The 25,134-nt window shown below is 43.4% G+C and overlaps 1 protein-coding gene across 1 annotated transcript; it reads left to right on the forward strand.

The window, feature by feature from the left end:
* Positions 1-478: 478 nt before the first annotated feature.
* Positions 479-24,401, forward strand: Stmnd1 (stathmin domain containing 1). Its single transcript, XM_087896706.1, has 5 exons — positions 479-659; positions 12,798-12,978; positions 17,909-18,060; positions 22,860-22,991; positions 23,661-24,401. Exons 1-5 carry the CDS (start codon positions 573-575, stop codon positions 23,943-23,945), a joined length of 837 nt encoding a protein of 278 aa, XP_087752832.1. The 5' UTR covers positions 479-572; the 3' UTR covers positions 23,946-24,401.
* The last annotated feature ends 733 nt before the right edge of the window (positions 24,402-25,134 follow it).

The raw sequence follows: 25,134 nt of genomic DNA on the forward strand, positions 1-25,134 counted from the left end.
GTTTCATTCTCTACGCAATGTACATATACTCTGCTCCCAGCACAACCACTCCTAAAGTGGAGTTTACAACCTAAAAATGATTTCGAGACCCACTGGCAGCTGCAATGGTCCTCTGGGGTGGCTTTGTTTCTTGTGTGACCGTCCTTTCGGAGGTCGTGCCCTGTGGCATTGCCTTCTGCAGGCTGTCTGCTTTTCCTTCAACAAACTGCCGCGCTGTGAAGCCTGGACCAGCTAAGGGGAGTGGGGGCGTGTCCTAAAGAAATGAGCGTCCAGGAAAATGCTTAGGTTCAGCTCTTCCCTCCTTTCGCTCCTGAAGCGACACTAATTTGCGTCCTGGTAGGGGTTTGGATAGTTTCTCAGATCTCCTAGTTTTCCTTTGCAAAAGTCCCATCGCTGCTCAGGTCTGCGTGACGCGGTTTATTGTGGCAACAGTTCCCAGCAACTGCCCAGATGCTGAGCACCTACAGCCCAGTCTGGAGGTGGGGGAGGAGGGAGCGCTGGGCCGGGATTGGGAAACCGGGACTCAAGGAAGAGATAGGAGTTCCCGGGGCACTGCCTAGAGAGGAGGCGCGATGGGCTGCGGACCTTCCCAGCAAGCAGGGGACCGGAGCCAGAGCCGCGTGCCCTCACCCAGGAAGGGCTGGGAAGAGGGATCCAAGGTAAAAGACAATCACAGACCGTGTTGGAGCACACGCCCGGAAACCAAGCATGCAGGCGGCTGAGGAAGGAGAATTGCTTCCAGTTTGAATTTGAGGCCTGTTTGGATTACAGAGTGCATACTGAGACTACATAGCAAGACACTGTCAGAAAGAGCAGAAGGGAAGGAGGTAGGAAAGAAATGGGCGGGGTGGGGGGGGACCCTGAGGAAGACAAAATCACAGTGTAGTGACAGGATTTCCCACACTTCCTCATTCAGAAAGCTCTGGAGTTGTCTGGAGCCAGTCTGCAGTTTGCTGCCCTCTTAGTAGGTACCTAACAGAATGAGAACCAAGCATGCTTATTTTGCCACTGATGCTTGGAGTCTCCAAATCAAGAAAGAGTACATGCATCTATGTATCTATGTCCAAGCAGACAGATGTATGTGCCCATACCTCCGGGCAGAGGTGCAATAGCAGGAGGGGTTGTGGTTCTGCCCATCACCCTGGTTTCTCTGGGGAAGTTGGGAGTTCCTGGCAGTTGCCTGCAATTGCTGGTTCCGGAACTCCTGTTCTCTGTATTTATCTCCAGCACAAACCATCTAGCTACATCCTCTGGGCGGTGTAGTTCATTGGGGACAGAATCAGAGGGAACCCTTCCCGTCTTTCCACTGTGCCTCAAGCTTGTGTCCGTGTCATTTCCCTGGCGATATTAGGGGGAAGTTCCCAAAATGCAATGGGGGCAGAGCAGCTGGGTTGCTTGTCATCCTTCCCCCACTCTAGAAGAACGATTAGGCCCTGCTAGCCATAACGAGCCAGGCTTGGCCACCTATAAAATTAAGAGTGAAAGCAGAGGAAGTTTTAAATTTTTTCAGTGTGGCCACATTGAGAAGAGTAACAACAACAACAAAAAAGAGGTGCAGTGGCTCCCCAAGTTCATCTTTGGGGTCCTGACATAGGGTGTTGGTCTAAACAGAGGATGAGGAAGCTTGGCGGATAAAGGTGCTTATGCAAAGCCTGAATACCTAAGTTCAATGCTCTGGTCCCTCATGATAGAAGGAAAGACCTGAAAACTATTTTATGAGCTCCACACAAGTGCACACACACAGAGAGAGAGAGAGAGCGAGAGAGAGAGAAAAAGAGAGAGAGAGAGAGAGAAATGCAGTTTAAAATTTCATGGCAAGAGGAACTGATATCGGTCCTGATCCAGGTATGGTCCTTCCCATCACTGACCCCATTATGATCTTGGCTCCAGACTCTCCAGCAGAAGTGATCTAGCAAGTTGCTAGGTCTATGGAAGAGGCAAAACCTGCCTGCCTGACACCAGCTCACCTGTCCTCTCTGCTCTTAGCCTGAGACTCCAATATCTTGGGGACTATGTCTCAATAGTCTGAAAGCCAGAGGGAAGGGCACAGGGTCTCTGTAAAATGCCTTCTCTTCTATCAGGATGGTTATAATTTCACCAACAGAATGGGCTCTCATTGACAGCAAGACCCCATCTCAATGGGGTCACCCAAGGGAAGATCTGCCATACACTTTGCTATCAAAACTGCACTTCTGAAGGGTGGAACCCCCTTTCCCAGGCTAGAAGGGGAAGCACACTGGCACTCAGGACCACTGTTTCCACAAGGCATTCTTAGGGCTCCTATGTGAAAAGTATACACTCTCTTCTCAGCTGACACAGTGTGAACATGGTCGGGGACCAGTGATAGCATCTGGCACACTGGTGGCACATCTGAACTCCTGGTCAGGGGCCAGTGATAGCACCCAGCACACGAGGGGCACATCTGAGCTCCTGGTCAGGGGCCAGTGATAGCACCCGGCACACGAGGGGCACACCTGCGCTCCTGGTCAGGGGCCAGTGATAGCACCCGGCACACGAGGGGCACACCTGCGCTCCTGGTCAGGGGCCAGTGATAGCACCCGGCACACGAGGGGCACACCTGAGCTCTTGGAGAGGACGCAAATCTGAAGGGCACGGTGTGTAGCTCAACCGGTACAGTGTTGACCTAGCATCCACAAAGCCCTGGGTTTCATCCCCAACGAGGCATAAATTAGGTTTATCGCAGCACTCAGGATGTGGAGGCAGGAGGATCATGATTTCAAGGTCCTCCTCAACTGTACAGTGAGTTCAATGCAAGCCTGGGACCCACCTGAGAACCCATCTTTAGACAGATAGATAGTCAGACAACTGAGATACAGGGTTATGACTCCAGACTCAGTCATAGTACTCCGCAAAAAGCCTGTGTCCAGATGCCACCCATGCCAATGCTAGGCTTTGCTTTCTGTTCTCAAACAGTGACTGTCTGAGTTGAAGGCATCAATACATTTCTTTCTTTCCTTTTTTAGGCAGAATTTTATATAGCCAAGGATGACTTCGGGCTCAGGATCTTTTGCATTTCCTGTCACCTCCTAACTGCTCTACCATCACACTGCCACCTGACTTTTCAAGAAACATCTCCCCATCACATATTAGCCCACCATCTTTTCTTGCTAATGTCATCTTCTCTGTACCACCCTTCCTCTCTAACAGACTCTGGGTCCACCAGGCCAGATGACGTCCAGCGCTTGCTTCTGGGCCCACAAACACCTACCCACATTTCCCATGCTTTTCCCTGTAGAATGCCATTTCTAGACCTGGTCCTCAGCAGGACGGATGAGCTTTGAATTCCTTCCTCACTGCAGAGCTCCACCCCAGCTGCAGTGACCCAGCCTTACTACCTGTGCTCCCCTCCTTGAAGGTCCTTCCCCTTTCCATGTGCATGAGATCCTCAGAAGTTCTCTGACCGTCTTAGTTACTAAGTTCTTGCTTTGGATGTACACGGAGGCACGCATTTCCCCTCTCCTTTACAAAAAATGCATTCATGTCATTGAGAATTACTATGCTAGGATCCAATATCTTTTAAATTTATTTTGCAGGCATGATTATGCATAAAAAAATTTCACTTCAAATTTCTCTTCCATCCACTTTCATTTGCTCAAGTATAATTATCACCAAATACAGTTTTATTATATGGACCAGGTGTCAGGGCCACAAGTCAAGCCCTTCCAAGTGTCGAACACACTAGTCCTTCTAAGGCAGGCCGCCACAAAACTTAGAAGGGGTCCTGAGTGTCTGTCCCCGCATCCTTTCTATTGTTATGACAAATAATATGACCAAAAAAGTGACTTGGGAGGGGGGTTTATTTGGCTTCACTTTCAGGTCACACAAAGACTTAAGGGGAAATTTAAAGCAGATACCTTGGAGAAATGCTGCTTGCTGACTCATTCATAGGCTCATGCTGACTTAGACTTCTTATACAACTCAGGACCCCTTTGCTCAGGGAATGCTGCTGCCCACAGTAGGCTGGATCCTCCTGCTTCAATTGACAGACAAGACGGTGTGCCACAGACATGCCTACAGGCCAATTCTTTTACCTCTACATTGTCCCCCAGCTTCCTTATCTATAAAAGAGCAGAGATAGCAATACTTATCTTTGTTGAATTCCTATGAGGATTAAGTGAATTTAATTCACATAAAGTACTCACACCTGTGCTTCCACACAGAATAAGAACAGAAATAAGTTATGACAATGTCCTTATTGTGCTGACATAAAATCGTTAGCATAGCCATCCATATTCATCTTTGAGTCGACCCCAACACCTTTTCCAGCTTGCTCCTTCCCGTATGGCTTTTACAGAAAATCTCCCTGAAGTTCAGCAGGTACTTCCTTTTCCTCCCCAGGAGTCATGACACCTGATGGTTTTTCCCATCGGGGTTTCCTTTCTCCCTGTACTGGTGGTCATGCAGCCCCATCCTTTAGAGAACTGCTGGCCACTCCCTGCTTTGCTTCTTCCAGACAGGCCCTGCTCCTCCTGGCCACCCGCCAGGTTGATCCTTCTGTTGGACTGAAGAAAGAGCTTAGATTGTTCGCTTTTTGCATCCATTCTGTCTCCTTTCATGAGCTGCCCCTGCAGACAAAAAGTCTGTCGTTTATCTATAGCACACTGATTCGGACAAAGCAGTCACTAATGGATGTTTTGTGAGAGTTCCATGCGTTCCTCAGGTTCCTTGCAGTGGTATTGTCCTTCAGTAGCACAGTGAGACTAAGGATGGTGGCAAGGAGGAAGCTTAACATTAACATTTCTGGACAATAGACTCGCTTGACTCCTGCCTGTCTCTTCTCTTCCCATGCCCTTGACTTTGGACATCTGAACTGGAAAGGATGAATTATTATTAATTAAACATCCAGCGGCCATCAGAATAATGACTTCACTACAAATTCCGAGGTCCTAGAGCAATGATTCTCAACCTTCCTAACTCTGAGACCCTTTAAGAAAATTCCTCATGTTGTGGTAACCCCCAACATTAAATTATTTTCATTGCTTCTTCATTGCTACTGCTATGACTCATAAGGTAAATATTTGATTTTTCTGATGGTCTTAGACAACACCTGTGTAAGATTACAACCCCCCTGCCCAGAGGTCACAACCCACAGATTGAGAACAACTGACCTAGAGTCTAGAAGTTCAGAGACTGTCTTTAAAATGAGATGAACATGTTTGCTTGTGTGAAGCATTAACTTGTTTTTAGCCTTTTTAACTTTAAAACATATTCTAAATTGAAATTATTGGGAGTTGTCTATAGATGTCCTGTTCACTTTTACCTTAGTCTAAAGAGATATGAGGGCATTGCAGAAAAATAATGCATCATAATTGGAAAAGCATGGGTGACTTTTCTCAGTTGGAGAAATGTTCTTTTTCTGTGTGAGTGACTCAAAGTTCCTGGCCTAGGATTAAAAGAGAGAGCTTAGAATTTAGTGAGTGTGGTGGTTTGAAAGAAAATGGACCCCAAAAGAGTTGGCCCTAATAGAAGGTGTGGCTTTGTTGGAATGGATGTGGCCTTGTTGGAGGAATAGGGTCACTGTAGAGGCAGGCTTTGAGGTCTCATATATTCCTCAAGCCATACCCACGGTCTGAGACCACTTCTTGCTGCCCATGAGTCAAGGTGTAAGGACTCTCAGCTCTTTCTCAAGCACCATGTCTACCTGCATGCTGCCTTGCTTCCCACCATGTTGATATTATACTAAACCTCTGAACTGTAAGTGAGCTACCCCAGTTAAATGTTTTTCCTTATACGAGTTGCTCTGGTCATGGTGTCTCTTCCCAGCAATAGAAACCCTAACTAAGACAGTGGTCAAAAAGGACTCTTAATAAGTTTTCTCTAACATCTGATAAAAGTCTTGCTTTTTCACTGCAAAAGGACTAAGTTACTTGTTAAACATTATGTATATGTGTGTATGTGCAAACATGTCTGTGTGCATACACATGTGTATGAGGGGAGTACATGGCCCATGCTTTTGTTGAAGCCAGAGTTGATGTTGAGTATCTCCTTCTGTTGGTTACTATGTATTTATATTGCATTTTTATATTGTGTGTACACACCAGTGGAGATCAATAAACAGCCTGTGGAAGTCAATTCTCTCCTTCCTCCATGTGGGTCCCAGGGATCGAACTTGGGTCCTTGGGCTTGGCAGCGGTGCTTTTCCCACTGAGTACCTCACTGACTTGCACCTTATTTTTTTTTAAGTGTCTCTCGCTGACCCTGGCACTCATTCGCTGGCTAGACTGTTAATCAACAAGCCCCTGGAATCTTCCTGTCTCTCTCTTTCAGTACTGGGAATACTGACATATCCCACCACACTCGGGCTTTTTGTGTGGGTGCCGGAGACCTAAAATCATCCCCATGTTTGCACATCAAGTGCCTTAGCTGCTCAGCCATTTCTTGGCCCTCATAAATCTTGTTAAAGAGTCGTTCCTGAGTGTCTTTGAGGGGTTGCTATTTGTAATTATATTACTAAGAGTAAATTAGCAAAAATTCTCGTTCCAAAGTCTTCCCTTAGGTCCACAGGCAAATACATTTATACACACTTCTGCTCATCAAGTGATTGACAATTTCAGTCTAGAGAGTATCAACAACTGATTCCTGCCAAGCTGTTTGGAAAATATGTTTCCCAAAAGAAGCTACAGAAGTACATACAGTACTTACACTACTTACACACACACACACACACACACACACACACCTCAGAAAGAAAACAACAGGCACCTGTGTATAGTTGAAACCAGTGTCTTTTTTTTTTTTTAATGCTGGTGACTCTCACACAGCTGTCAGCTTGGGACTTGTAAGTTTTTAACGTGAAACCTGATTTAAAAAAATGTTAGCACCAAGGCATTGAAGTATGCAAAAAGATCAATCTGAAACACCGAACATATTGAACCTATGCTTTGACAACTTCATCTTGGGGACAGGATAGACCCTCCCACCCTCCTCTGTCATCCCACACAGTAACCTTCTCATGGAAGACTGCTAGGTTAATACAATATGTAATATGTATTGGTGTGAAAGTGTAAAGCTTGCACGCATGGGTAGAGCTGAGCACTGTTGGCGACATCCCCAGTGTATACAGATTCAATTATTTATTAGTATCGCTGGTGTCTTTGACTTACAACTACCTCAATCTAGATTACAAAATGGGGCCAACATTCCTAGAATGTGTTGTGAGTTGACATGACATTCGAAAGGTGGTCCTCGTTTTCCAAAGAGAGAAACCTGTCATCTCTTTCTGGAAACTTAAGGCTGGTGTATTGGTGTATTAGGAAATACAAAAAAAAAAAAAAAATTCTTCACGTTTTCTTTCACTACCAGGACACAAAAGCACCTGTTTGTAAATGCAAATGGGTAGAACTCCTCCCTGGGGTTCCCATCCCAAATCAAGCCGTTCTGGTGATGAGGAAGCCATTGTGAGGCCATCTGAAGTTGTAGTGTTTGAATCCATTCCAAGCTGTAGACTGCAGAACGTGTGGGAGAAAGCCAACTCTTCCGGTCTATGAACACTCAAAATTTCACTCCGTTCCTAAGTGTTTTATCATCACTTTGCTGGCTGCTGTGGCTGTCGTTAAGCCTCTTCCATTTTCAGTAGCTCGACTTAGAAATGTTAGATGACAAAATCAGTCCTTACATGTCACATGGTGCATTGCTGGAGTTAGTTTTGTTTTGTTTTGTTTTTTAAGTGAGTCTATAAAATGCAATACAATACAAAAATGTGAAAATAAGCCTCTCACTCTCACTGGCTTTAAATATGTGAAAACTAGGGAAAGAACTCACAGTAAGGCTTATACATCTTTAAGTTCTATGGGAGCTCTGAGGCCCTGAGAGGAAAGCATCCCACAGCGTCTGTCTTGGATTCCTTTGTCAGATGGTCACATCCTAGCATCACCTGAGGGTGATCATCCTCACCCTCCATTGAGGGAAGCATCCATTGAGTGATTGCCCTAATCAGATTGGCTTGTGGGCATGTCTGTGGGAAGACTGTTTTGATTACTAATTGATGTATATGTAGGAGGTCCCCTACTACTGTGGGAGACACCAGCCCCAGGCAGGTAGTCCTGAACTGTGCAGGAAAACACAGAGAGTGAGCCATGGGCAGCATTACTACTTGGTTTCTACTTGAAGTTCCTGTCTTGAGCTCCTGCCCTGACTTCCCCTAGTGAAGGGCTGCAGCCTGGAAGTATAAGCCAAATAAATCCTCTCCTCCCCTACGTTTCTTTCATTCAGGGTGTTTTTGTCATGACTACAGAAAATAAACTAGAGTAATCTTGCTTTCCTTTGCTATGCATACGCATGTTCATGTTCTATAGTGTGTGTGCTGTAGGTATGTTATATGTAAAGACTCTTGCACTGGCTAATTTTATGTCAATTTGACACAGGCTAGAGTCATCTGAGAAGAGGGAACCCTTGTTGAGAAAATGCCTCCATCAGTCTGAGCTGTGAGCAAGCCTGTACAGCATTTATTTAATTCGTGATTGTTGAGGGAAGGCCCAGCCCATTGAGGATAGTGCTACTCCTGGGCTGTTGGTCCTGGGTTCAATAAGAAATCAGGCTGACCAAGCTATGAGGAGCAAGTCAATAAGCAGCACCCCTCGATGGTATCTACATCAGCTCCTACCGTCCTGTCCTGATTTCCTTTAGTGATGAACGATGATATGGAAGTATAAGCCAAATAAAGCCTTCCCTCCTCCCTACCCTGCTTTAGTCATAGTGTTTCATTGCAACAATGCGAGTTCCAACCAAGACAGCTCTTCTCCAGAAACTGATTTCTCAGTGTTGGTGGCGATGCCTGTGACGAAGGACAGGTGTGGGACCAGGGACCAGGGTCCTGTGACAGTGGCCTGCAGACTATATAAGCAAGACACCTGGGTGTATGGATTGATGCAGTGCGTCTGAAGAGGCCTCTGGAAATACCTATGGTATTGAACGTGCATGGCCTTTCAGTTAGGATGTACAAATCTAGGAACTGTCATAAAATTACTTGTCTTGTGAATAATATGACAATACTTTGAATAATATAACAAATTTTATAACTGACTGAAGCAGTTAATAAATATGTATGTGAGCAAGTATAATTCTAGCCTGACTTATAATACTAGAAAATTAGAAGTCCCCAGGAATGGACAAAATATAGTATGGTACGGCTACATGGTGAACTATATAATGAACTCATACTATTGTCCATAAGACACTACTCTTCACCATTAAATAGAATGAGGTCAAATCAGGCAAATGTCTCTACTATATTGTCAGTGGGAGAAATACATTATACAAATCACAGGGAATCTGGTCTATTTTATTTTTAATAGTATTTTAATTGTAGTGTAATTTACAGACTATATATTTCGTCCTTAAAATGTGCAGGTGACAGCCATTTGTGTCATCTGTTTTTAGTACATCCCTCTCCAGAGAAATGACTACCCATGAGCAACCAATCAATCCTCGTCCCCTCCCTCACACCAGTCTCTGAGCCTACCTAGGCTGCCGAGTTTACCTGGGCTTAGCATGAATAGTCTTTGTGACTGGTTTCTCTCATTTAAGAAAGTTTTTAAATGTCTATGTTACAGCACGTGCCAGTATTTAATTTCCTTTTATTGTTAAAAAATGTTTTGAATGATTATACTACATTTCCTTTCCCTAACCATCAGCTGATAATATTTGAGTTGAGCTGTTTCCATTTTCTGAACATTAATGGTTATAGGCATCGTGCATAAGCTTTGAGCTGAATATTATTTTCATTTTGCTGGCGTATAAACCCAGGAGTGGAGTTTCCAGATCCTGCTGTTACTCCATGATTAACTTTCTGCAGGAACTGCTTCATTGTTCTCCATAGTAGAAGCACTGTTCTGTGTGCTCAGAGCAGTGTCTGCGGGCTCCAGCTTCCCCACACGCTCACCCTCGCTCATGATTGTCTTTTTCACTGTAGTCATCTTGTGGGTGCGAAGCATTTCACTGTGCTCTTTTATTTAGTTGCTCCCCAATAACTGCACGATTCTGAACTGCTTTTCATTGGATTTCTCTGAAAATTCTAATTTGCCTTTTTAAAATCTTATATGAGCAAATACATTTAGGAGGTCATAATACTAACATGTTGGTGAATACTTCTTTCGGGAGAGGTTACTTATCATTTTCTCCTGAGTCTCTATTATATCAGTCAGGTTGCTACCAGAGAGACCCAATAGGATAAATGAGTGAATGAGTGGATGGATGGGTTGATGGGTGGAAAGATAGCTGTATGACATAAGAATGCCTACATGAGATGGTCATGAATGAAAGGCAGGCTAGAGGTGAAACTGCGATCCATGAGCACAATTTCTTTTCCCTCAGACATTGGATCTGTTCCAGGAGCCTTTCAACTGATTAGAAGAGACCCACGCAGATGGTCTAAAGAATTTCTTCTACCTTAAGTCAATTAGTTGTAGGTGCAATTATATCTAAAAAAAAAAAACAAAAGCAAAACAACAACAACAAAAAAACGCCTTCACTGTAATACTTAGATTATAGGTTTACTAAAAGAACTGGCTACTACAACCTATCCTACTTGACACAGACTTAACCATCACAATCGTCTTATTTTTTTTCCTTGGTTATTTCAATGGGTTTCTTTACATGTTAAACTACACAATCAGTATTTTAAAATATACTCCTTTTATTAAACAGTGGTATCTCTAGTTTCCCACCCGATTAATGATTGTAAACGAGTTCATCTCGGTGCCCTCAGTAAAGCTCAGGATGGTGGCATGGATCTAGTAGTCCCTCCCTTTGGGTTTAGACTAAGATTCCCCTCCAGCCCTTAGCTGTGAGTCCACATAAAAATTACATAAGCTGGGGGTACAGGTCAGTGATTGTACATTTGCCTACAACCAACAAACAAGACTCCAAATTTGATCTCTAGTACTGATAAAAGAAATTAAAAAAATGATAAAATTATACACTTCTGAGACACAATGACACAGATTGAACATTTTTGTTCCAAAGTGAGGAATGGGAAGGAAGGGTCCAAATTACTCTGGAACTCCTGTTCTTCAGGTTGGGCACCAGACACATTTTGTAGCAAGATGTGGGCCTCAAGGAATTGGTCAACCCCACCCCCACAACCTTTTTGGCCAAAACCCAAAGTGCCTTCCACAGCTGGCTATGATCGCTGCGAGGAAGTTCCCCAGCAGATGCTCCTTGTTCATGTTTCGCTGACATCCAATGATCTCCACTGCAGTGCAGGCTTCACCCTTACAGCTTGTGCCTTTTCAGGCAAGCATAACTCTGCCATGCAAATGCCTGGCTCTCTAGGCTTTCCTGAGCAATCTTGGTGGAAGCCTCCATTACCCATAACCCTTGCGTTCTAGATGCCTGGAAAGCTAAAACTAGCATCACATGACTGATGTTAAGGACTGTTCTCAAGGAGAAGTAATTAGGTCTCCTTGGAAATACCCTTTGATGATTGCGTAAATGAATGACCAAACACAGAAAGATGCTTTGCAGATGGGTTTTCTAGAACTCTCATTTCAAAGAAGTCTTTCCAGTGGTTATAATGAACCATCGATGGATGCTACCAGGCCAATTCCTCATGGCTTTCAGGTACTTTTCCTATGATCTCAAAGTCAAGGACTTGGCTTTCTTTTAATGATGCTGATTTCCTTACCAACCATAAACATAGTCCTTTTCTGTCCTTTCACTCTGATTTTTGCTATCAGGTTTCAGTGTAAATTGAGCTAAAGGAAACTAGCAATGACCATGCCACAATGTGAATGCTTTATTCTCCTGAACCATCTCTAGCAGATTAGTTTTCCAGCTTGAAATTTAACCTTACACAAACTCTCAGGGCATGGGTAGAAAGTAGAATCCTTTACCAGAATTTAAACTCATGGCCCCTTGTCCAATCTCCAACAGAGTTCTCATTTCCATTTGAAGCCTCATGGGAACAGTTTTTGTTGGTATTCTGAACTTCCGTGCTGTCTCCATGATTTCCCACTGAACTCTGCTTATAGCATTCTAAGGTTTCCCTAGCCTGTATCTCCAAACATTTCCAAGTTTCTCCCATAATCCAGTTCTGTAAGCTTCTGAACAACACACTCAGGAGAGCCACAGTAACAAGACTACTTCTCAGTATCAATAGTTTCCCATGTTAGTAAGTTTTCTGTTACTGTGGCAAAAATGCTTGGGATAAACAAGTTAAGTGGGAAGGATTTACTTTTGCCAGAAGTTCCAGAGGTTTCAATCCATGGGTACTTGGTCCTTTGCTGTGAGGCAAAAAATAATGGCAGAGTGCTTGAGAGAGAGCAAAGCTTCTTATATTATTGAAAATAGGAAATAGAGCCAGAGAGCAAGAGTCTAGAGCCAAGATACACCCTCAGTGACCTATTTCCCCTATATACCACACCCTAAGTCCATTCAGCAATGATTCATCAAGGAGTCATTGCATTTATCATTCTCATGGTCCAATCACCTCTTAATAGGGCTACCAATTGGGGATAAAGCCTTCAATATATCAACCTTTAGGAACATTTTTATATTCAAATCATAACCCTCTCTCTGTCTATCTCTTATTTTTAAAACTAACAAAAAAAATGTGATTGCATCTGGGATTCGCATGAATAATTCCAATAGCCTGATTTTCTTGAGAGCATGACTTAATCGCATCTGCGAGGTCACTTTATTGTATAACATGACCTCCACAGGCTATGATTACCAATCAGACTACTGCAGATAGTAATTGGTAAGTGCTCACAAATCAGAACCTGCTAGATTGTTCTCGTTTTCCTAAGAAATCTCACCACACTCTTCTCTTTTCACAGGCTAGTGCCAGAGTGACTTCTTCCAAAGAGAACTGCAGCCCCAAAACTGAAGCTGCATGGCCCAAGGACACGGCAGACAATGCTGAAAATCTGGACCAGCAAACCCAGATGGGAAGCCTGCCTGGGACTATTCCAGAGAGCTCTCCACCTCCTAGTAAAAAAAATGGAAGAGTAAATTCAGGTAAGCTTTGCCTATCCACCAGACATCTGGTAGACCTCTTAATATATAGTGTAAATATCCGATGACCCCTTCTTTTGGGGTCTTAGTGTACTTTAAATGGCAAGGTTCTTATCTCCAAGACATTAGAATTTAGTCTTAGGCCTTTATCATGTGAGTAAATAATGCTAGTCATTAATCTTGTGGATGAAGTAATTAAAGCCACCTTAAAGCAACAAGAGCAGCAAGAGCCCTTGTTGAGAATTGAAAACACATTTTAGGAGTAGAAATCCCACGACTTAAGGGAATGTAAGCCCCCGTGCTGTTGTCTTCCTAAGGGAAAGGCTTGCATTTGTAAGAATAAATAAAACCTTCATTAAATTGTCCCCCTCCCTCTCCCCATCCACAACACGAGCAAGTGCACAGTAAAAACATAAGAGAAGTAATTATTATCTGGTGTGATGTTTAAACAGCTATTTGTGGCCCTTCTAATGCAATGCTGTGGCTTCCCCTCCTGTGAGCTCTCCCTTGTGGTTGGGCGATGATATCTTATTTTTATAGTTGGTCTGCCTTTGGAACAAAGTGAACCACACAGACCTGGAGGGAAAGAACATTGATTTAGTTTAGGGTAAAACTCCATGTCCCTGTCATTTCTTCTCTCACTACAAGTTAAGATAGGAAAATAAAGAGGATAGGGGCCAGAGTGTTGGCTTAGTGGTTATGAGCCATTATCGCTCAGCGTACAGAGGACCTGGGTTCATTCCCAGCACCCATATCAGGTAACTCACTAACACTTGTACCTCCAGTTCTCGGAGATCTAGCTGATAAAATGATGTTTGTGTGCATGGGAGTACACGTGTGGGTACAGGTGCGTGTGTTTGTATAGAGGCCTTAAGTTGACGTCGGGTATCTTCTTCAACTGATTTCTCCCTTATAGAGAGAAGCATAGTGTCTTGGGAAAGCCAGAACTTACTCTCTGAACTAGCCAGCCGGCTCTGGAGACTCCCTTTTCTGCCGGGATTCCAGGTGTACTATCACATTTACGCAGCTTTTATTCAGGTTCTTGGGGTAAAAACTCCAGTCCGTAAGTTTACACAGCAAGCGCATCTCCTGCCGCCCAGCCATCTTCCCAGCCCCTTTTCTATATTTTAAGACTTTGATATATTCCAGCCATTCATTTCCTACATTGTTCCTCCATTTGGGATGCTTTTACACTCTCCAAACTTACTATGATAATTGAGCACCTCCCTTATCTGATGGTTAGCCTCAGTTGTCAACTCTCTAGAATTAAGAAAAATCTAAGATGGGCTGGAGACAGACACTTCTCAGCCGTCTCTGTGAGGATGATTTCAGGATGAGCAGAGGAGGGAAGACCCACAGTGAATGTGGGTGGCACCATCCCATGAACTGGGGTCATACAGGAAAGGAGGAGGGAGCCCCCTGAGCACAGACTGTGCATCTTGGTCAGTACTACAGATCAAGGTTCTTCCAATGTCCGCCTTCATTTCCAAGATGACTGTACCTCTCCCAATTGTGAGCCAAACTAAAATCCCCCTCCTCTCTTAAGTTGCTTTTTGCCAGCTATTTGGTCAAAGTAACGATAGAAGTCATGAATGTACTTCATAATAAAATTGAAGCAAGAGATTATTTTTAACCCCACCCCCACCCCAATAAGCTTCAATGTTTCAAGAAAAACAGTGGAATGAGTTGGAATGATTGACATGTCCTAAGAGCCTCTGCTAGACTAGTAGATTCACAAGACATTGGGTTGGAATGGTTACATTCCTTTCTTGATGTTAGTAACATCCTTTTGGAACCATCTGGGAGAGAGATGGAATACTTATGGTCCAGCTACTCATATATCATAGGCAGGAGAGAGGAGTGAGGATGAGAACTTGGTGTTGAAATTGGATTCAGCCCTAGTTACTACTCTAACTAGTCTAATCCCCTTGATAAATTAGCCTCTATCATATCAGTGTGCCTATCAGTAAAATAGAGAGAACATTATCTCTCACAGGGTTTGAACTGAATGCTGTAGTTGGGTGTTTATGTACTCCCGCTCTGTGTTTTGAGACCTGCCACCCAGTTCCCCAATATATACACACATGGGAACTTACAAATGTGTGGCCCTAGTTTGGCTTATTTCTAGCCAGCTTTTCTTAACTTAAATTATCCCATCTACCTTTTTCCTCTGGGCTTTTATCTCTCTCTATTCTATACACCTTTCCTTACTTCTTTCTTTGTGGCTTGCTGTGTAGCTGGCTGACTGGCCCCTGATGTCCTTCTCTCCTCCTCCTTTTTTCATTCCTGGATTTTCTCTTCCCAGATTTCTCCTCCTGCTTACCAACCCTGCCTATCCTTTCTTTTGGCTATTCAGCTCTTTATTAGACCAATCAAGTATTTTAGGCAAGCAAATCAACACAGCTTCACAGAGTCAAACTAACACAACATAAAGGAACGCAGCACCATCGTTGAATCATTAAACAAATGTCTCACAGCATAAACAAATGTAACACATCTTCAACACATTTTCCACAACAGAATGTGATACCAAATATAAGGTGCTTAGCATGCAGTTGAATAAACACTCAATAATCAATAGCTATTACTATGTTAATAACCCTTCCTGGCAAGTTCACTTTTTTCTTTATTTGTTTTCATTTTGACTTTGAGATGGAGTCTCAAATAGTCAGGAAGGACCTGAAACTCTTAATTCTCCTGCCTCCACCTCCTAACTTCTAGGCTTACAGACATGTGCCCCACTCTAGGTAAGCCCACATTTTAACAATACTGACAATGAAATCACTCTGATTCCATGGAGAGATTTACCTATGACCTTTCCATTGACTTTTCGTCCCTGTTACCAAGGTTCCAGCCTGCTTACATGTTTGAGCACTTTGTTTTGTTGTTGTTGTTTCATATCGTTTTGTTTTCTGAGACAGGGTTTCTCTCTGTAACAGCCCTGGCAGTCCTGGAACTCACTCTGTAGACTAGGCTGGCCTCGAACTCACAGAGATCTACCTGCTTCTGCCTCCCAAGTGCTAAGATTACATGTGTGCACTACCACCGCCCAGCTTGGGTGCATTCTATAAGACTCAGCGCAGAGCACTTTGCATAGAGAATAGTCTCCATTTCACAGGCCTATGAGGCTGAAGACACAGCATTGGAAAGCACTGATCTGCTTGGCCCTCTCGTGATGCCAGGTGACGTTCGGTTGAACACTTCCTTGTGACAGGGGGCTAATGTCTGAAATGAGAAACAGCTGGCCGGCATGTGAACAGCCTCTGCATATGTTTTCAAACCACAAAAACCCATCAACGTTGTCTTTGTAACCACAGAGTTTAGGAACAGCTGCGAAAGCCCCCGTCCACTGAATACAGAGGACTTTTTAAAGAGAATTCACTTCAGAGGGCTCTGCACAGTGTCAGTTATGACTTGCGAAGCAGAGCCATCTTCGGGCCAACAAGCCAGCACCTTTTATTTTATGATCGGATGGTGTGGAGGTGACTGTTTCTGGCATGGGTGATTTGCAGTGAGGAGGCTGGTCTCGAGAATACAGTTCATAAATCTGCTCCTGTAACCGGCTCTGTGGCTCATCTTTAAAGTCATTGGTAAGATCTTAGCTGCCAGTGTGCTAGCTCCAGCTCTGGACTCCTTCAAGGACTCTTTCTGAACATGCAGACTTCCCCTCGGAAGATTTAGCAGATGGTTGAACTGTATACCGGGGCTGCAGAATGGGACAGCCCTTGGCAACTTCATGCTGTTTACCGTTTGTATACAAAGCATAGAAACCAAACTGCAGCTCGGAGGAGTCGCCAGGAGGATGTCCCCAGCCTCAGCTGCAGTTGAGCATTGTAATTAGCGGAACAAATCGGTGTCACCGGACCCGAGTGCATGCGTGTTGTTACAACAAAGAGGCTTGTCCATAGCAGCACGGGGACAGGGCTGGATTCTGTACACGTGAGACTTGCTACGGAAGGAATAGATTATGCTGATGTGTTTGTAAAGACAGCAGCAAAAACTTGAACTTCAAAGAATTACAGAGCTTTATAACGGAAGCCAGATACCGGGGTTGTGTTGATGGGCATTAGCAACCTGAGTGCAGTCCTTGGAATGCCCATGATGGAGGGACAGAAGCAAGTTGAAAATAAGAGAAGCAAAGCAGCCAACCACTGGAAAGAGAGCTCTTGCCTCTATGAAATCTTCAGACCGAAGAGAGCGCAAGTTTCTGTCTTATCCCACCTTAAATTCCTCTCTAGTGCTGGGATTAAAGGTGTGCACCACCATCACCAGGCCTCTATGGCTAAGTAGTGTGACTGCTAGGATTAAAAGTGTGTGCCATCACTGCCTGGGCTGTATGGTTGACAAGTGTGGCTAGCTTTGCTTCTCTGATCTTCAAGCAAGCTTTATTTGTTAAATCATAAATAAAACATAATAGATAGATAATTGGTAAAATTATTTAAAAAAGAAATTATATATTTATACAGAAGTGTCGAGACAAGATTTGATTCAGTGACTTGTATAAGGTACCCATTTATCAGTTTTTAAATATTTACTTTGTGCATGTATGTGTGTGAGGATGGTACATGTGTGCATCACCTATCCTAGAGTGTATGCAGGTACATATGAACCTAGTAAAAGATGTCCCAGTGTCCTGCTCTATCACTCCCAACCTTGTTTTCTTGAGACAGGGTTTCTTGCTGAACCTGGAACTAGACTGACAGCCAGCAAGCCCCTTGTCTCTATTCTCTGTTCCATTACAGTGTTGTGGTTGTCGGCATGGTAACTATGCCAGACGTTTTACACGGGTGCTGAGGATTTGAACTTGGGTCCTTGTGATTTAGCAATAAGGTCTTTTACCCAGAGAGCTCTCTCTCTCCAGCCCCCATTTAGCATTTGGATGATAAACTCTTTATTCTTAAATCTCTCTTTCTTTATGCTTTATTTTTTGAAGACCCAGTTACCAATGGAATAATCAATAAACCCCAACTCCTGGAAAGTTGGGAACGACCAAAGTCATCAGACATCCTGGAGGAGTTAATTGTCCAAGGAATCATACAAAGCCGAAGCCAAGTATTTAGAAACGGAGAGTCGTACGATGTCATGGCAAGTGATTTTGTAATTAACATTTGTTTATACTTAAAATTAGCAATAAAATATAATTGATCACAACTCATTATTTCCAGTATATAAGGCTTACAGTATAAATGATATCATTTGTCTAAGCCAGATTTTTCTTCTATAAATTTGCTTAGTTCTCTGCACACTGTGCTTCTCGGTGGATTCAGAATCACCCTGGTCATTAATGATTAATGAAGCCAATAAAGCATTCCCTGGGCTTGACTAAATTTGGACATAGTAAGTCCCAGGAAATAACAAGCTTTCATCTTCCCGGGAAAGCGTTGTCTTGTAGAATAGACAACTAAACTGTGGTTTACCCACAAGGAAAAACTGCCAAAGCTCCAGCAGATATGCCTATGTGGAATCCGTGCAACCATAGAAGGTTCCAGAAATTATCGTGTTCTTTCTTTTCTTCATTGATTTGTCTGATTTATTTGTCACTGTTCGACACTAATGTGAAAAATATTTGTCCTCTGATTTTAACTAATTTAGTGGAAATCTCAAGCTCTAAATTTTTATTTAAGTGAACTTTGTATGTGTGTGTACATACACATGTGTGTGCACGGCATACATGTGGAGATGAGAGAACAACCTCTGAGACCTCCAGTGCTTCTGCCTCTGTTTGACACTGGGTCTCTCACTGAACCACATCTTGCCACACAGGCAGTCCCACCAGTTTCCAGGGATCGCCCTGTTTCCTTAGCCTTCTCATCCCTGGGACTACAGGTGTGTCCTACTGTGCACAGTATTTATAGGAATTTTATCAAAAAAAAATCCCAGATATTTACTCAGGCTGAGCCATGTTTACAACCATAAAATTTTTAATATGTTCTATATAAAACTCTGAAGAGAACTATGAAGCATGATTAATAAAAAGCTCAGAAAGAGAAACTGGGGTTCACCTTAAGATCAGAAAAGCAAGCAGCCAACCACTGGCTCTTACCTCGACCTCAGTCCAAAATGGCGCTCCTGCCTCCAGGAATCTCAGAATGAGACTGTGGGTGAGAGTTGTTTCCCCCTCTCCCCCGTTCTGCAATCCTCTCTAGGGCTGGGATTAAAGCTGTGCACCACTGTGATTAAAGGCACACACCCGGTTTCTATGGCAACTAGTGTGGCTACTCCAACCAAAGGTGCATGTTACCGCTACCTGGTCTGTAAGGCTGACCAGTGGGGCTGTTTATTTTCAGATCTTCAGACAAGCTTTATTTAGTAAAATACAATTGAAATGCCACTAAATATTTTGAACTAAATTTTTGCTTGTTCCTTTGTTTTTAAACCAAGGCTCCCAGTATCACTTGACACATAGATAAAGCAGAGATTAGATTGGGGGGGGGGGGCATGGAAAGGAACCTGAGGAAAAAAATGAATGGAAAAGACAAGAAACGGAAAGGTGAAAGTAGAGACCAGAAGTTTAGTCAGAGTTGTAGAGAAAGCAGTTGGCAATGATTACCTGAGCGTGGTCTGTAGATCGACTCACTAACTGCTTAAGCTAATATCCGACTCTACACAGGGAAAACTCAAGGAATAAATCCAAAGTGGCATTCCTTTTATACAAAATGAAGTAGGGCCTGCAGCAGGTATGAGCAGAAATGAAAAGAGATGGCCAAACATCAAGATTATCACCAGACAGCCAACAATAAGAGGGAATAGGAAAACGAGATGGTTAAAAAGGAATTGTATAACACATTTGATGATTAATCTCAATTGTCAACTTATAAGAACTATAATCACCTGAGAAAATGATTTTGGGGCATGCCTGGGAGGGCGCATCTTGATTGTGTCATTGGAGGAGGAAATACGGTCCCCTGTGGGCGGCACCATTCCTTGGGCTGGGATTCTGGACTGTTAGAAAAAGAAGTGAGCTGAAGATAAGCGTGTATCATTCTTCTCACTTTGGCTATGGACGCAGTGTGACCAGCTGCCTCACCTTCCTGCAGCTAAGGCTTTCCGGCAGGAGGATCTGTACCTGAACTGTGAACCAACAAACGCTTTTTTCCTGAAGTTCCTTTTGTTGGTGTATCTTACCACAGTCACTGAAAAGCAAAGTGTCATTTGACATTTTCATAATATCACCATGATCCAATATGGTTTGGACGATGATAGATATTTGACTGTATTTGAAAATATGAGAAAACAGTTCTGTAATAAAGATGGGGAGGGGCGATTTTTCGAGCTCTAGATGAGCCTCTGGGGACACAAAAAAGAAAATGATGTCAAAAGATGGGAGAGCAATTCAAATGGAAGAAGACATATAGAAACACTCCGTTGCTAAGCGATGCCTCCTTAAGGGAGTTGCAGTAACTCCTTGATGCTAATACCCGTGGGAATAAAATAACAACTTAGCTTAGTCAGCCAGTCACCAGAGGTGAATGAGCTCTGACTTCTGTCTAACAAGGGAGTGCACAGAATGATTAGCTTAAGATATTGTGGATGAACTCTATTCATGATAATGATAGACTTGAATTTTGATATCATTAATTGAATTAAAGGTAAATCTCCTCTAACATAAGATATAATCAAGTGGAATGGAATAGAATTTAAATATTTGACTGATTTGTTGCTTTGTGATACCGACTGGCATTTGTGTCCATTTTAAAACAATTTCCTCTGTATTTCCCCTAATTCCCTGGTTCGATTTTTAGTCAATTATGAAAAATATCAACTACTTCAAAGTGTTAACAGTCTTTATATGAGTCCCACCCACCCTTCAATTTTAACTGTGATCTTGTTATATTAGCCCCCAACTTTCCCCCAAATACCTAATATAATCGAATGGAATGGAATGGAATGGAATGGAATGGAATGAAATGGAATGGAATGGAATGGAATGGAATGGAATGGAATGGAATGGAATGGAACGGGGAGCATGAGTAGGACCTTCTCAAGAGGATCACATGTCACAAGCCACAAGTATACCACAATACTTTTTCTCTCTATTGTAGTAGACCCACATGGGCCACTGTAAGCCAGACTGGCAAGAGGCCAGAGCAGCAACACACAGCCCTGTTTGTTTTGTAGCCCAATGTGCTAGGTTTTAACCTTACATTGGAGTAAGTCACTTAGGAAGATTCCAAAACCCCCAGGACCCAGATGCCGCCTTGGACTCATGCCTGAGCATCGGGCTTGGCTTTCAGGCTTTCAGAATCTTCTAGATGACTCTGTGGGCAGCCCAGCCTGAGACCCACCCCTCTGACAACAAACTTGCATGTGAGGTTGAGTTCATTATCTGATGGAAAGGGCTGAAGCCATGGTGACTGTAGTGCACACTCCATTGTTGTAAAAGAGAATTTTAAAATACTCTTGGACATACATTTTCTTTTTTGTGAGAATTTTTTATTGTTTTTATTGAGCTATACATTTTTTCCACTCCCCTCCCTTTCTCCTTTCTTCCCTTCTACCCTCTCCCATGACCCCCATCCTTCCATTTTACTCAGGAGAGCTTGTCTTTTTCTTCTCCCTATGTAGATCCGTGTATGTCTCTCTTAAGGTTCTCTTTGATGTCTAGGTTCTCTGGAATTGAGAATTGTAGGCTGGTTTTTCTTTGCTTTATGTCTAAAAGCCACTTTTGAGTGAGTACATATTATATTTGTCTTTCTGTGTCTGGGTTACCTCACTCAAAATGATGTTTTCTAGCTCCATCCATTTGCCTGCAAATTTGATGATGTCATTATATTTTTACTGATGAGTAGTGCTTCATTGTGCAAATGTAGCACATTTTCTTTATCCATTCTTTGGTTGAGGGGCATCTAGGTTGTTTCCAGGTTCTGGCTATTATGAATAATGCTGCTATGAACATAGTTAGAACATGTCCTTGTGGTATGATTGAGCATCCTTTGTGTATACACCCAAACACAGTATTGCTGGGTCTTGAGGTAGATTGCTTGCTAATTTTCTGAGGAACCGCCATACTCTTTTGTAACTAAATGCATAACTAGAAAGTCACTATCACTTTTCTGAACTTCCGAAAGTGCAGCCATTCAGATAAGATGGGCAATTTTTACTGTTGTCGTGAAACTCTTTGGAAACTGCCAATAGCAAACCTAGCATAGAGTCATTGCTCGATAACAATTGATCATGCTCCATCATAAGATCAAAAAGTAATAAAAGGCTAATCTCTATCCAAGAGAAAAAAATTGGTAACACACAGAATATTATGAAATCAATTGCTGTCCTTGAAGAGTGTAGTCAATCAACCAAAGTTAAACTCTGAATGTCTTACACTGAGCTAGACTTTCACACACACACACACACACACACACACACACACTTTCGTTCGGTTTTCAGTCTTGAGATCTCTCTGGTGAGTCCTCTTCCATCAGGCTTCAGTGAGTACATTCTCAGGCTTTGTTTTAGTAGCCTGGTGTTTTTGAGATATCAAATGCATTTTAATGCATCTGTGGGTGGCAACCGAGGTGTCTCGGCAGGTCAAGGTATAGATGCTGAAACTGGACAACCCAAGTTCAACTTCCAAAACTCACAAAAAAAGTGGAAGGAGAAAAGTAACTCCACAAAGTTGTCATCTAACCTCCATCCACATGCAGGGACACATTCATGCCCTTATGCACACACACACACAACACACACAATAATAATGACAGCAACAACAACAACAATAATAAATGTATTTCTGCTCTTAACAGATTTCACATTTCTGCTGCATCCATCTGCCACTAGAAAACTTAGAAATTGAAATTTGCACTTGAAGCTGTTTTTCTTGCATGTTCATCTCCACTGGGCCAAGGTAATAATCATTTCTCCATTAAAAGCAAAATGTCTTCCTCCAGGTGGACACGACTGAGAAGCCACTGAGAAAGCCGCCGGCCAGACTGAAAAAACTTAAGGTGAAGAAAGAGGTAAAAGATTTCACAATCCAAGACATAAAGGAAAAGATGCAGGCGGCCGAGGAGCGCCGAAAGGTAAGGGCCGCGGATGCTGGTCAGATGGGGTTGACTGCCTGCTAAAATGAGCAGCTGCCAGACCTAGCCTATCAGGAGCCTTAAGACAAAAACGCTTGCACTGATGCACTGCAGCTCAATGGCCCGTGTGCATCCTGGGCTCGACACTTTTGTTTTTTCTTGAAAATTATTTTTGTGCTGTGCAGGAATGAAGTAGAGCTGTGAACTCGGTTGAAATTTGTTGTTTCGCTATATTTTCTGAATAAGCACTATTCAATCCTCTGGATTAAGTCACGTGTGGGGAAGTTTCCGTCAGGGTTAGAGGGTGGAGGACAACCCGAGTAGGGATGGGTATTGAGCGAAGCATGGGTTCTGAAGACCCAGGTCAGCTCCTGTCAGCTTAAGCACCGGGGTCTACAACCCAAAGCCTGAGGGACACGGTTTTACCCCAGTTTCCTTCATTTCTGCCTCCCTATTTGGTGACCTGGAGAGCAAAGACTGGACTCTAAACTCTATGGGGGTCAGCCCTGTGTCTTTTTCTCTTCCAATACGGCTCCCGACAAACATCTGTTCCAAGACCAAGTAGTCAAGTAGAATAAGTGAAAGCGGTCACGACAAGCAATACGGATGAGAACGTGAAGAAATTAAGATTGCCAGGGTTCTTTTCCATTCTTTAATGTCACTTTTCAGATCAAAAGAGAAGAAATAAGAAAACGGCTACGGAGTGACAGGCTCCTGCCCGCCGCCAGCCCTTCAGATGCAGCTGAGCCAGGAAGGGCGGAAGCTCCGTTTGCAGAAGGTCTCCGAGCTGTGAGCACCCCTGCTTCGCAGAGGTCCTACATACAGGAAGGAGAGCCACACAAAAGGAAGAAAAGTGGAAGTGATGTGGCCCGGATGAAGAGGGTCGACTCCTGTGTGGGTTTGGGGACTGTGGAGTCAGACATGTATTACAACCGAGAGGACGACATATTCTAATAGTCTATTTTCAAAACGAATCTCACCAAGGGGTTCATTCCTTCCAGTTGCGACAGTCTTAGTGTGTCTCGTGGTCTTTAGGAAGTGACTGTGGCTCTACTCGTTGACATTGCTGCCCTGGGTTTAGGGCTCATTGTGGGAGCAGCAAGGGGATGAGTTTTCGTTGAGTGAATTAAAGGCTATACTTACCCAGGAGGGATGAGGGATCACAAGGTTGCTGCTCTCCTCCAGAGTGCCTGCCAGCATTAGCCAGAGGTCTTAGATTCAGAAGCCCCGGTCAGCTTTCATGAATATGCTTGTGCCAAAAGAAATTCTCCCTTCACTGGCCTTGCCCACACCCACTGATGTGTCCTTCACAGCAAGTTGCATAGATGTGCGTTATGTTTATTAATAATCTGTGTGTTTCTTATGTTTTAATTCTTTGCTGTCAAAAATAAATCAGTATCTTGAAATTTGGATGAATTATAGTCTTATCTATGTAACGTAAGTAATCTATATCCAGTGGTCAAGTAATATCAGGGATGAAGAGTGTGGCTAGTGTCCTCTGGGACAGCACTCACCCATTATGGGAGGCTCCTCAGGTTCCATCCTCACCACCACAAACAAAAAAACAACAGACAACTGTGTACAGTAACATGCACTCTTCATGTTGAAGAAGAAAAACTCTGATAGGGAAAGAGTAGGAGGGGCTGAGGGAACTAAGGGTCAGCCCTGTGGGTCCACTCTTTCCCACAGACTTTCTGAGCTCCGGAGCTGGCTACTGTCATCTTGTTGGAATTATTTCTTTGTTCTCCACCCTCTTTACCAACCACATCCAGTAAAGAATCAGGTCTTCCAAGTGTACAATCTGAAGATCTCGTCCATTTGTTTTCACACTTTTCTCCCGTCCCTCCCTACTGTAGACTACCTTATCCATCATGCTTCAACAGTTTTCTCAACCTCTGTACGACTTGAGGTCTGTTTAAGACCTTTGCTCCACCTTGCTTGCCCCCTACATCTTAACTGTCAAAATAAAAGACACATCCTGCCTGTGTCTGCGGCTCAGTTGGATATTGAGGTACACTGCTAACTGGAAGATCATTGGTTTGATTCTACTGTAACAAGAGGGGGCCTGCTTGTTGGGGTTTCTGTTCTGCCCGCCCCCCCCCCCAGCTGTTTAGTCCCAGAGTAAAATCACACAAGAGATCTC

The sequence above is a fragment of the Myodes glareolus genome, chromosome 14 (assembly GCF_982192425.1).
Source record: "Myodes glareolus chromosome 14, mMyoGla1.1, whole genome shotgun sequence".
In the NCBI taxonomy this organism is placed as follows: Eukaryota; Metazoa; Chordata; class Mammalia; order Rodentia; family Cricetidae; genus Myodes; species Myodes glareolus.

Excerpts from the sequence above, each read along its gene's own strand:
- Stmnd1 (XM_087896706.1), top strand. The coding sequence starts at position 573 with ATGGGCTGCGGACCTTCCCAGCAAGCAGGGGACCGGAGCCAGAGCCGC. Across the intron at positions 12,979-17,908 it reads AAATGGAAGAGTAAATTCAG|ACCCAGTTACCAATGGAATA; the intron begins GTAAGCTTTGCC and ends TATTTTTTGAAG. Across the intron at positions 22,992-23,660 it reads CGGCCGAGGAGCGCCGAAAG|ATCAAAAGAGAAGAAATAAG; the intron begins GTAAGGGCCGCG and ends GTCACTTTTCAG.